This window comes from Excalfactoria chinensis, chromosome 2 (genome assembly GCF_039878825.1).
Source record: "Excalfactoria chinensis isolate bCotChi1 chromosome 2, bCotChi1.hap2, whole genome shotgun sequence".
Classification (NCBI taxonomy): Eukaryota; Metazoa; Chordata; class Aves; order Galliformes; family Phasianidae; genus Excalfactoria; species Excalfactoria chinensis.
The window spans coordinates 83,791,047-83,805,156 of NC_092826.1; the positions used below are offsets into that span (position 1 = coordinate 83,791,047).

At 41.1% G+C, this 14,110-nt stretch overlaps 1 protein-coding gene across 5 annotated transcripts in view; it reads right to left on the minus strand.

Moving 5' to 3' along the window:
- JARID2 (jumonji and AT-rich interaction domain containing 2) overlaps nucleotides 1-14,110 on the minus strand; it is a 202,740-nt gene that overhangs the window by 45,559 nt on the left and 143,071 nt on the right. For all 5 annotated transcript variants that reach the window (XM_072327482.1, XM_072327479.1, XM_072327480.1 and 2 more), the window contains one exon: nucleotides 1,472-1,648. In XM_072327482.1, coding sequence (XP_072183583.1) covers nucleotides 1,472-1,625 — 154 coding nt within the window. In that variant the 5' untranslated portion in view covers nucleotides 1,626-1,648. The remainder of the gene's footprint in view (nucleotides 1-1,471; nucleotides 1,649-14,110) is intronic.

Genomic DNA, 14,110 nt, shown 5'->3' on the forward strand with positions numbered 1-14,110 from the left:
GTCTTTTGCACATCTATTAAAACAGCATCTTCACTTACACTCACTCTGATCTATATTGATAAAGATTATGAATCCATTATATGGCTCATTAAGTTTGCCTTTACTTACCCCCAATTAAGATTTCAGGTGTCTCTGGTTCTGAGCTAATTTCAAAGTGGCTGCCACCTGGGACATTCTCAAGGAACATGATCAGTTCCTTGCGTAATGATATATCACATTTAAAACTCTAAGGCAGCAGTTCTGTTATGTGCAATCTCATTTTCTATATGCAGAAATATGTGGCTGTTATTTTGTTCCTTTTAGTTAAAAATCAATCCAAAGTGCAAAGTTTTGATCCACAGCTTTTACAGCATTAAGGTGCCTGCTTACAGACAACAGCTGAAATATTATTAGGTATAACATCCTCTTCCACTTCTCCACAAACACTGAGTATGTGAGGTAGCATGTGCAATAAAAAAGCAAATGCAGACACTGTCTTGAAAAATAATTCTGGTTTATATAACAAGGGTTTCCTTTACAGAAAATTTCTTTTTGAAAAGCAGAGATGAGGACCGGCATAGTGAAGTAATTGGGATCAATTCATCTCTTCTTCAGAGCACAGAGTAGCAGGAAAGAAGTTAAAAAAAGAAGGCACAGGTCACAACCATCTCTCAAAAAGTAACCCGTAGAAAAACCTTTCTTTCTGTACCGATGCTAAGAAGGAAGGTGAACAAGCAGTCACCAGAAGGAAAGATTTTCAAGGTAAAACTAATACTGAGGAAGAGAAAAAGGAGCACAGAATTCATTTTGAAATGACACCAGGCAAACAGGGCATAGACTCGTCATGACACAATCGCTCTTGCTAGAGATGGAAGCACTCAGAAAGTACTCAGCACGGCGTTTAGGTCTTCCATTTTACACTAGGCAATGTTGCGACACACGCTGACCCATTTATCAAGATATGATATGAGGGCACTGTGACAGAAAGTTTTTGTAACAAACGCAGTTTTTGTTGATCTGCAAAGAAATAACTGAAGAGATAACCTGAAGAAAAACTTTCCATTGCCAACAGCGTAAGTGCAGTCCCTATACCTACTGCAACTGTGGAATCAACATCAATCAAATCAATGGAGAAATATAATGGAGAAATTAAGTATTGTCCCTTTCACATGTTTTGATAACACTTATGAAGTATTCAGATGCTTACATTTAACTTTGATATAACAAATTTATTCTAAATTAAACATCAGTCTCTAAAGAGCTAGTGAGTGTCCTCAGCCCTGCGGTTATAGATCCTGCACATAGGTCAGACTGTTAGGAAAAAAAAGGATAAAACAGAAGACACTAACACTACATCTCACTCCATTTCCCATTACGTCCGTGTTGTTTTTTACTCAGGTCCAGAAGGACCAGATGGACAAGGATTAAGCATATGCAGCTTTTATGTTTCTTTACTAGGCAGCGCAGGAGAACAATGCTATTTACGACCTACCTTGCCCATTCGGAACTTGTTTATGCGTCTTTCCTTTCCTGGGGGTTGACTGGCATGATGATGAAGCATTGTTTGTGGCTGTTTTTGTGTCCTCTGTCTCCTCCTCTTCCTCTTCTTCATCCTCATCATCCTGAGAGCTTCCAAAATATACCATGTTGCTGGGCAGGGCTGGAGAACCTGATCATTAAAAATAAATGGCTCATTAGCATCATTGCATTCACTTACTGAACCACGCTGATCGTACCGTACTTGAGTGCTATGCACAGCAAGACAGAAGGGGACCCAGAGATGGAAGGTCACAGTAGCACATGACTAACTGGAGCCTTTTTTTATTTATTTGCTTCTACCAGCAGAATACATATGTACTTGAAAAGCAGGTTTCTCCCCCTTCATAAAAGCACATTCTATTCATACTTTAGACAAGCAGTCTTGCTGCAAGTCCTAATTAATAGGTGTATTCAGAAAAGAACTAATGTGCATGCTTAACTTCAAGTGCAGGTTTAAGTGCTTTACTGAAGTCTTAATGGATGAAGTAGAAGTTTACTGCCCTTACAAACAGAAGAAGAAAGGAGCATTTACAAACCAATCTGCACCCCACTTATACTTTTAGGTTATTATTACAATAAAATGTAAGCATTTGAACTTTACAGTGCTTTGCAGTTCTCTACAGTATTGTACGTGTTACTTTACAATATTCTTGCTCTGTCTTACACAAAGATAAATGCTGACACAATGAGAAGTTTGAATTTGCTTAGCACATCCCCAGCAAAGGGCAGAAAACAGCAAATGTTTCTTGATTTCCAATGTGCTCCTCATGAGGATCTTGCCTCTCACCTCTCTCTTATTTCTCACGTTTCCCCTAACGTGCCTTGTTTGTGCAAGAGTAAGACACACCGCTCAGTTCAGTAAGAAATAAGTTAAGGATCCACAAGTCCAACAATGATACTGGATGATAATTTAAACCCACCCTGTACACAAAATTTATTCCATGCATGTTGTGCAAGCGTACAGGCTTCATAGGACTGCACCAGGACACATGATGTGACTTTAACATTCTATTTTAAAATGTATAAAGACTGTCAACTACCAACAGATACCTTCCTTTATCCCAGATGTCAGTTTGCACTTCTAGGAAGGGTGGGCACCCAAGGACACTCCTACTTACTCACAGACTTTTATTTAATTAAGAATGGGAAGAAATAGTTAATCTACAGAAGTGCAGAATGACGACTTACCACTTCAAATTCCCCTGTAACTAAAGAAGACAAAGGAAGAAGGCATCTGGGCTACAGACTAACACAAGGTACTGACTATTTGCCTGATGCATCCTTAGCAAACACTTTTGGCTTTAAGTTCTTTCTGTGTTTTGTTTGGTTTCAAATGGTTGGTGTTGCCACTGCCAACTGCAAAATCTCCTTCAAATAGATATGAGGAAAGACCCAAGGAAGGATGGAAGAGACAGAGTTGCAGAGGGACATACAGTGGCTATTTCCAGAGGAAGAATGAGATCATACCTGGCATTCACAGGAACGCAGCACTGCTATCCACAAGGCAAAGCTAGTAGCAGTAAAGCCACATGGATATTGATCACATGTGAAGACCTTTGCTCTCAACCTCTATAGCAGACACTATAGGATTGAGATTTAGTCTCAGCAGCAACTAACTAAAGGACTACAAACCAGTCACACTGGACACAGTGCTGTCTGAAAAATAAACTGTCCTTCCATGTAAGTACCCAGGTCTGTGGTACAGATTCAGAAGTTACCAGCTTTGCAAGTTTGTGCTGTACAGCAGTTATAATCAGGCTCCACTGTCTGATGCTACCAGTCCACTAAGGCATCAACAAACAACAGCAATAAAAGTTCCTGTGAGGACCTCTCAAAATTAGGTTCAAACACAGACTGAAATCTATTATGATTAGGTACATAAATACTCTCAGAAATTGCATCCTTCTGAGACACTTCAATGGGAGACCAGACACACTGTCTATTCCGTTGTCTTTCCTAGACTTCCCTGAGCCATTTTTGGTCAGCTGCTTTCAACAGCGACCAGCAAAAAAAAAATTATCATCTGCAGCACAAATGTTCTGTTACAACAGCAATCTTCATTCTTTTTTTTCTTTCTTTTTGGGAACGTAGAGAATGAAGTACAGTACTATGTGATTCTGCTTAGAAAGGTCTAACCCAACCCATGTAGCAGACAGAAACTATACCTAACTCCTGGCATTCAGTTGTTGCAATCTCAGCACATAAATCTCCAGCTAGAATGGTATTTTTTTAATTCTTTCCAATCAAGAACTATGAACAACAATGGTTAAACTGCATTCCTTGGACAGCTGGGACTGTTTGGAGAAGACATTTGCAGAGAAATCAGACCAGCAAGGTCCAATAACACAGGAGAGTCCTGCTAGTCCTCATTTTACTGATCTAAGTGCTCTGCAGTGTGAGCCCTGAGAAAAGTTGCTGTTCATTCCAGATCACCTCTTCCTCTCCTCCTCCTCCCTCAGGCTCTTCCTACACATTTATTAAAGTTGACTTGCTAAACAGAAAAGAAAGAAAAAAGAAAAAAAGAAAATACTGCACTCAGGCATTTTTTGTTCTACTTGAACACAATTGTTCTATTTCATTATGGATGGGAGACGCTGCAAAAATCTAAAAGCTTTGAGCTTTCTTGCATGCTTTTTATACTGAAACTATTTTGATTACCATACAGTTAGGTGACCACTCGCTTTCTTTATTAAAAAAGTATTCCTGTCCTATCTGTCCCACATTCTTTCTGAGAAAGCACAGGGATGTGCACCAGTTGCTGTCACCCATCTCTGCAGGGAATGGCTGTCACTGTTCCAAGTGGCTAACTTGTATAAACAACAGTAAGTAGTGTTATTGTAGCCTTGTACGTCTACAAGCACTGGAGATCTAGAAAGGAATGCACTCAGAAGTTCTTTTTTTGGTTTAATAAAATAATGACCCCTTCCCTGTAAATTTTGCCTGTCTTCATCTGTAGTTAAAAACAGACACGGACTTGAGAAGAGACAAACAGCCATCTCCTCTTCCCGAGAACCAAGGTATGATTCTCAACGCCTATGTGGGGCAATCTAAAGAGCAACATTAGAATTTAATGGATAACAAAGAGCAAAAGAGAGAAGCTCCAGTGCTGTGGACATTTACACCCAGGAGCTGGTGCTTGTCAGGCCTTGGAACTCCAAGTATGCAACACCTACTTCCTCATTTTCCATCCCCAAGAAAACAGCAGAACATCTGCAATAGAGTTATGAGAGCCTGCAGCTGAATTTTACAAGTCTCCTTCTGTGCTGGGAGTCTCCAGTTTGTGCAGGCAGCTGCTACTACAAGAAGTGCAATGGATGAAAGGGGAGAGCCAGGAGCCAACACTTCAGCACCTGGGGAAAGTGAGTGAGTGGCTCTTTACACTGAAGAACACTCAGCCTCACTCAGATCAACAGGTATCTGGAAAATGGGATAAACCTGATGGTCATCTAGAAAACAAAGATCTAGAAAATAACTTGAGAAGAAATTTCCTCCAAGAAACCACTGAGACATTTTTCTTGGCACCAAAATTGGTCTCGAAGAGCATGTACCCCATCTGGCTCTTGTTCTTAACTCCTGCGCCACCACCTTGGCTGGTCAGAGTAACTTTTTTTTATGGGGCCATGTGGTGAATCAGATCAGGGAACCAATTCAGATTAAAATCGCAGACTAAGGAAATGAAAGTACATTAATAAATACTGTAACGGCAAAGTAACGTTAAAAGCTCTCAAGATTTGGAAAATTTCTATGCACACTTTTTCTTATTGAACGTGTAGCTTAATATATCACTCTGTTATTAAACAAAATATGAAACACAGTATGTTTCCAATCTCCTGTAGGAGCTGTACATTTTACATTTTGTCTTGATGATGTCTAGGCACATGGTCTCTAACTGCACTTTTTTTCAAGACACTTGATTTGTTTTGCATCCATATTTGCCTAAAACCACGTGCCATCACCAAAGGGCTGGCTGAAGCTATTGCAATATGATCGGCGGGAAAAAGAAAACATGGCAGAAAAATTAAGCCAAAAGAAAGGGCATGGAGCTGTGGAGCAGAGTAAGAGTGGGGAACAGATGCCAGGAGAGAATCAGAGAATCACAGAATGGCTCAGGTTGGAAGGGACCCCAAGGATCATCAAATTGCAACCCCATTGCCAAAGGCAAGGCCACCAACTTCCAAATCAGGTATTAGATCAGGCTGCCCAGGGCCCCATCCAACCTGGCCTTGAACACAGGGACAGAGCATTCACAGCCTCTGTGGGCAGCCTGTTTCAGCATCTCACCACTCTCTCCATGAAGAACTTCTCCCTGACAATTCAATCTAAACCTTCCCTGCCTGAGCTTAAAACCATTCCCCCTTATCCTGTCACTATCTATCTGAGCAAAAAGTTAACTCCCCTCCTTTTCATAATCTCCTTTTTAAATACTGGGGAGGTGAGTTACCAGGTGACACAGGATGCTGGAGCAATGGGAACAGAAGATGCTGGGAGAAGGACGGACATTTAATAGCACCAACAATGGTAAAGCAGGAAGAACATAGCTTATTTATCAGCAATAGCTATCGGACAGCGCCGTCTACCCGCTGCATGATCTGGACACGTGCCACCTACCTTTCCTTGGTTAACAAACAAGGCAGTGTTATCTCACAGCCAAGTACAAAAGCACCACCACCAAGGCCAGGAAGGCCAACTCACCAAAGCTGGACTGCATGATGCAGTTCTGCAAGCCTAACAAATTGCCACGGGACTGTAAGCCATGCAAAAAACTCAGCCAGCTAACAAAGCACCCATCTCTCAACAGTGCCAGAGCGGGATTCACCCCTAGTGTGGTGGGATACCATTGTGTGTGAGAAACATAGAGAGAATCATCCCCGGTCATTTTTCTTTTTTAAATTCACTCATCAGGGTTACAACGAACTGTGAATTATTATAAAAAAATGGGAGGATATTCAGTTATTTAAAAAATGAGTTTTGAAGTATTGTTGGCAACTGTTTCTGCCAGTATCTGCAGTTTCATTATTGAAATTCTCTCGAGTATTTTTGTCTTCCCTCCTATTGTGCGAGAGCAACACAAAAGAAAACCTAACTATATAGGAAAAACAATTACCGCAACTATACACAAAACGTTGCCTAATGGATATGAAAGGATGACAAATGTATTGTGTCCTCTGCTACAACAATTTGATTCTTGTACAACAATAAGTACAAAGCAAAATACGGATTTTTAAGTCGCAGTGCTGCTTTCAGAAGCCTTCTGGGAAAGATGCTACTATCTGCATGTGCAAAATTCAAGCCTGCTACTAACAAGCAGACACGACTGATGCTTGCACAACCTGTATGTATAGATGCATTGAACTCAGCAGCAATTGCCTGATTAACAGAATAAACTATTCACTTTTTCAAACATTTTATTTGACTAATGAGGTCATTATTATTATTATTATTATTATTTTTTTATTTGACAAATGTGTAATTTGCCCTCCTAAATTACTGTATGTTTTGTTTCTTGTTAAATTACATTAACTTTTGTCTTGGACTAGCAAAACATACTAAAAACTCCAGATCTGGAACTGAAGACTGGAATCAGAAGTATGGAAAGTGCATGCGCTTTGCCAAAAGCACTATTTCATTACTCTTCAGAATTAGCTGGCAGCTTTTCCGCAATATTTACTGAAGTACAAACCAAATGTTTTCATCTGGACAAGATTCAAACCGTGGTATGTTACAACCACAACAAAAATCTTCTCAATCCAAGAGCCTTCTCTACAATTTGGGCTGTGGTTTCTGTAAAATTGGAGAATTCTTCCCCCTGAATTAGTTACACCAGCCCTCTCTCCAACTCTTCCGTTTTTTTTCTCGCAGCAATTAAACATAACCCAGATGTGCTTTGGAAAAATCTTACAACAATTCAAGCCATCAGAATGATTTAAGCACAAGGCAGGTCAAGGTATGTGGGACCGAAGCCTTCCCCAATAAACACGGTGCATGCCAAACTCCAAGGGCAGCGACCAAAGATTTGGCTCCCCTTTGACACACAGTACCATTTGGGGCTGTACACAGGTGGAAAAACCTCGCCTCCCAAATGCTCCGATGTTCTGCCATCTCAGTACTTCAAATTTAGGGCCTGATTCTCATTTATTATACATCCTACTTATTACATTTTGACAGGACAGCGTAAAGACCCTGAAGTGCGAATAAACATAATTTATGCCCACACTTTATGGCTATTTTACAGAGCAAGGCTTAAAGAGAATGAACTACATAAACTCTATAGTAAAGAGCAATTGTATCTCACTTATCTCACTCCACCTGCAGGAACAGTCCCAGAGGGAGCTCCGCGGTGCCTGAACGAGAGGGAGGAAAAGGCCATCTCAACCACAGAAACAAAACAGAGCTCGTAAACAAACAATTCAAAGCGTGTCTGCCGCGCCGCTGCACAAATCACAGAATGCTTAGCGTTATGGCCAATGTAATGGCCGCTGTAATGACACAAAGCCCATTTTCTTCTTGGTCTGTTCTTCGGAGCAGTAGAGCTAAATCCAAAATCAAAAGAAAATGGTTTCTTTTTCAGGGAAATACAATAAGGGGAGGGAACACGTGAATTTTCAGGAGAAAAATAAAAGGCTCGCTTTCCAAAGTTAACAACACACACACCAGAGTGACAGGCTACTGAATAATAAAAAACAAGTAGAGTGCTTCTCACATCTACAATTCATATCTGACAGTCTCAAAGCAGAACACGACAATCTCAGAGCAATAAACCTCCACTCATCTGGCTGCCTTTGGAGGCAAATCTCAAAACCAATCCTTCCCACAAATTGTTGAACCCCTGACTTTATGATCCTCTCCACCACAAACAAGACACGTCTGTACATTCCCAATCATCATGTTGACATTCCAAAAAGAACTAGCAGGCTATTTTTCAAACCCTAGAGATCCTCAGCCCCATCACTTGCACAAAACTCACCTTTTGTGGGGGCACTGAAAGCTTCCCACAGGGTTGCAGCTTGCCGAACCACGTGCACACCCTGCTGGTGGAAGGAAGGGCAGGAATCCCCTTTGCCAAAATACACGAGGTCACCCACCTGGCTATGAATTGTGGGCCCCAAGGATTTGAAGTGTGGTTTCTGAAACCACAGAACTCAGGTTTTATGCCGGTAGCTTATTCATAATCAACATCCAGCTCCGCCAATACCCATACACGGAGTTAAATGTTATCCTCATTTTACAGAAGAGCTAAGCAGCTTGCCTGGAGACTCGGAGGGAGTCTCTGGCAAATACAAAGACCAAACCACAAGATTAGTCTCCCATTTCAACAAGTTAATTTCATCCTGTGGCTTTTTGCAGGGGTAAATATTGGAATCATTAACATCAGAAAGAGGCCTCAAACCAGGAGGAGCAGAGAAGGCACTGATCCTGCTGCAGTACATGCAGGCTGCTCCACCGTGCCTCCAGTAACCCTTCCAGCTCCTTAGCCTCTTCAGTAGCACAGGGCATTGCCAAGGTGTACACCACTGCAGCACAGCTGGAGGGGCAGCCTTGCAGTGGTGCTCCCACCCTAGCAAAGAGTAGCCTTAGTGCACTTTCTGCTTTACACGGAGTGCCTGCTTCCTGCATGCCCTGATTACATTCCTCTTGTCCTAAATCACTATGGGAGCAACGCACTCCATAAGCGGACTAAATAACTGCATGTTTGATGCACCACTTATTCCACACACAGAAAGGATCTTTCACATTTCAACACTAACCCAACCTTAAAATAGAAATTAAAAACCGTGAGACTACAGTCACCAAATGCAAGCTTGTTTTTATTAAATGGTTTGTGCAATGAGGACTCTACACACCAGAGCTTAACCTTGCATTTTCAGTGCATCCTAAAATTTCAGTCTCAAGCACCATATGATTTAACAACTCAAAATCTATAAAACGTCTTCCTCCAGCATTTAAAACCAATCATTCTAAGTCTTTATGTTATAATATTACTTTGGAATTACTTAAACTAGCCTAGACTGCAAAGCCTTTAAAACCTTACATTTTTGGACAGTGTCAGCATTTCACTGACATTGCTTCCAGCCCAATCAAGTGCCTGTGCTGTTTACTATGCTTATCCCAACCTGATGAACACAACTACATGGTTGTAATGTGCTGCCTCTGAATGTCAGTGCCCCAGATAATGGCTACTAATGCTGCAGTCTTCAACTCGGAAGGACACCAAGGCTGTATTTTGGAAACTTTCCTCTTCACAATCCCCGAGCACACACGCAGACCTGTTATGCTGGCACCTGCCTTCCATCCACCCATAATCCCATCTAATTCTGGGACAGTACCTAAAAAAACCCCATAGGCTTCTCAATGGAGGCAATGCACGCAAACGGACAGGAGAGACAATACTGGGATCTATGACCCCCTCAGCCTACTTCCTAAACAAGGTGGTTAAAAAAACAAAACAAAACCTACCAACCAACCAATCGAAAAGATAGAAAAGGAAAAGGTCTCCAAGAACAAACTGCAATAGGACCGCATCAATGAGATTTAAAAGTTTCTTGTTTCTGAAGTATGGACAAGCATGCTGCTTGTATAGTTTTCTATCTTGGTTATGCCCGATAGTAATAAATCATTACATTCTTAAATCATTGCGGTACTCAAGGAGCAGTCACATGTTTCTCAGTTAAAATAGTCTGAAAACTCAATTTGTGAGATCTCAATTAAATTATCCTTATTTAGGAATCCCTGAAATTCTCTAGCATGTAGGTCCCAGAGGCCTGACTTAATTAGAAAATTGATCATGGGAAAACTTTTTAAAATGTAGGCTCCTAATCATAGCCTTTCTGTTATCACCTTTTGCCATAGATCCATTTCTCAGGGGGACATCCTTCTCTTTCCCCTTTTAGCTCTGTATTACTCAAACTGCAATATTTTAAAACTGTAAATAACTATGAAGAATAAAGGCATCTTAAATGCTTCGTAATGGAAGCTAGAAAGGTTTGATCAGAAGCATAAAATACAGTAAAAAGTGAATGCCATTGTGTGTCAGCATGCAGATGACATGCCGGTATCTACACACACTGCTGAAAGATACTAATTAAGCCTCCAGCAAAGGGCATACAGGCTCCTTCAAATAAGCTATTTAAAGATAAGAACACTGCAGACAAACACTTCAGAGATATCTGTGCTACTCCCTTCCTCCTTGTGCTGGAAATTCTAGGTCACAATTAAAAAATAAATGAAAATGAAAAAGGAGGAAGGCTTTAAAATCATTCAGAGAAGGTGAGGCTTGCCAAATCTGGTCAGCTAGACATATTCCTGGGTGCACAGATACTCATCAGCTGGTACAGCTTTTCATTTTACCCTTCTTACCTTATAAGAAGTAATTAGTACATTGCATTGTCAAATCAAGGGTTCAAAAAACAAACTCTAATTAAAAATATGTTTAAAGCCCCTAGTATTCTTGATAATGAAACCAAGCAGGTCATCTTGGTTAAATTACCTCCCTTTGAAATTACAGGATGCTATAAATAAATACATACATACAGAAATAGAAGTGCTGTGGAGCATTAGATTTTCTGCCACATAGTTGAAGCCCAGTTAAATAGGATTTCTCTTCCTAAATACCGGAGCTTGCACACATAAAGGGCCACGTTTCCAAACTGGCATGACAGTCTTCCTTCACTGGGCATAGAATTCAGATGTTGCTGCCTGAAGTAAACCCCACAGAGCATTGAAGAGTGAACTTTTAGTTGTGACAGCGATTTTTACACTTCTCTGTTTAAAAATGGAAAACGAAAATACAACCTGATGCAGTACCACAAATTTACACCATGCCCCAATACTGTTGCTGGGTGTGGTAGTATAAGCAGAGAAATGTGACCACAGAGCTGTTTGTCCACTAGTCCTTGTGAACACTCTCTCACCAGAGCAAAGCTTTGGCCATGAACATACTGACCATGAAGATGAGGAATAGGACGTGAGAGCCCTGATTTTAAAAAGTATACATATTTACACAAATATGAAGATTCACTGTTTGGCATCATAACTCTACTACACTTACTAACAAAACAATTTCAGTCATCTGAACTTGTACCTTAACACCATGCGTTTGCAAGCAATGTGGCATATTTCCATGTGGCTCTGTCTCACTTCACACAAATGCAAACTGCCAGGGCTGCAGAGAAGTCAGAATAACCACATGGCCTGTGGCCACCCAAGCAATTCTGAACTCTTCAGCATTTCAATAAAAAACCAGCATGCAGACTGAAAAACAAAGCAACCCCTTTTGAAAAAAAAAGACAAGCTTTTCTGATGCAGAGTCTAAGCAAGATGCTCTTTCTCTCTCCAAGTTCACCAGGTAGCACTGGAAGAGCACCACCAAACCAAGCTGGCAAATGTACTTGGAGGCTACTCACTTGTCCCTTCTGGAGCTGTACATACCAGTGGGCTGCTGCCTGAACTCCCTACAAGCATACGAAGAACCAGCTTCCATTTGTCTTATTACAACAGGGACATCAAGAGGGTCCACAACTGACTGCAGAATTTCAAGCTGCCTCACGAGACACAACAGTTCAGAAACAGAACTAACACCAACCTCAATCACCATGCTCCCTGTCCCTCCAAGTCATAGCCTCTGCTTCTCCAGAGAGATGCATTCTGGTACCACATGTGCAGGATCTCTCCCTGTCTTTTACTAGCTCTTCTCAGGCTTTGTACAATTAGGGGGATGGAGCTACACTGTGAGTGCTGAAACACAAGGCTGACAGACCCTCTTTCTGGTTTTCTTCAGCCTCTTTAACCAGATCAAGAACATGCCATGTGTGGCGCTCCTGGTGCTGTTTTTCTCTCCTGGCTTTTAACATAATTATAATTGGGATCTTAGTGTCTGAATGCCTGTGCTGTCTGCAGTATACAAGTACTTCTGCCTACTGAAGAAATTAGAATGAATTGCAAGTCCTTAATTGACAGTACAAAACATCAATTATTCTACAGATGAATAACAAAGAAGAAAATTACAGGTGCAAGAGCTAAACAGCCACTGATTAAAATTTATTAAAATAAAAAAACACCACCTTCTGAATGAAGCACTGAAATAGGACAAAAGTACCCGTGCTTTGTGTTTCCACTGTAAAAGCAGAACACATAGAGACAGGAGGAAATGAAAACGGAGATAAGTAAAATCCCCACTTAGGTTGCCTTTTTTTAAGCGCAAGTGCCTTCAAAGCTATAAATAACACATGCTTAGTTATCAAGCAGTGGAAACAAGCGTGTGAATACAGCCATGTGTGCTCATACACATACACACCCTTCTGAATTTTCCCAGCAACAACTGTGGCAGTTGGCCCAGATCACAGCAGTGACATGCTGCCAACAGACCGATCAACCTCACAGCAGACTAAATTAGAAATACATTTCCACAGATTAAATTTCAGAGGACTGTGATGCTACTTTAAACTCCATTAAATTCTGCTCCTTGCAATCCTTTAAACAAACACAAAAGCTAGCTAACAACCCTTTCCACCCATCCCCTTTACCAGAAGTCTCAACAGGAAAGAGGCTTCATTTCAGACCAGAGTGCAAATAAGCTACCAGTCTAAAGATGCTACAACTCTAACATCTCACAAAAACAAAAGAAATCCATACTGCATTAAGGCAAGACAGTGTTGACAAAAAGAAAAAGCTACAGGTGGTGTTGACCAGTGCTGTTAGCAGGCACAACACACCTCAGAACTAGAAACAGTATCTTAAACACAAGTGGGAGCAACCAGCTTTGAAGGATTCAGTCCCCTAGGGTAGATGTCTGCAGACAAGCTCTATCTGTAATAAATGCAGATCCCTCTTTTTGCATTCACAACAAAATAACAGCAAGAGGCATCATGCCAGCATTTCAAGGACAGAGCAGTAACTAACTATAGGGATGGAGGGCACCTGCCAAAACAGAAACACACCACAAGATCCAACATAACAATTAAGGTTTAAATCAAAGGCATTGTCTTCAGGACATGACTTGGGGCACAGAGGCAAGAAGAGTCCCAACAAAAACGACCACCAGGGTAAGGTGTCCTTTAGCTTAATCTGGCTTGTTAGCCATACCTCACGCAAGGGTCCCCAACTCTGCCATGCAAGCTTGCAGACACACACCAGTAATGGCACTGTACAGCTCCAGATAGGCCCAGGCACCTGCTGCAATGAAATAAACTGGGAAAGTGGGATATCTCTCAGTACAACTTAAGACACCTTGTCTTCACTAGGTTTGTACAGCATAACAGTTAACATGTTTTAATTATTACCATGGTAACAATCCAGCTTTTATGGCAGTTGTGATTAAAAACCAATGGCAGTAATTCCATTCTCCTACCGATGAAAAGCATCACCCAGATTGAACAGCAAAGACAACGAATTAGAAGAAAAACAGAATTTCCAACCAGATTTCTCACACTGCAGGAATATTTACGTGGTAAAGTTAAGTACTTCTTCAGTTTATAGTCAGGCAAAACAAATGAGCGTGGGGAGAACTTAAAGAGAGCTAGAGGAAAACGCATGCAAGGTAACAGAGTGCTAAATATAAAAAGAATTTCCTTTTGCACTATTACCAGCCTCATTTTCT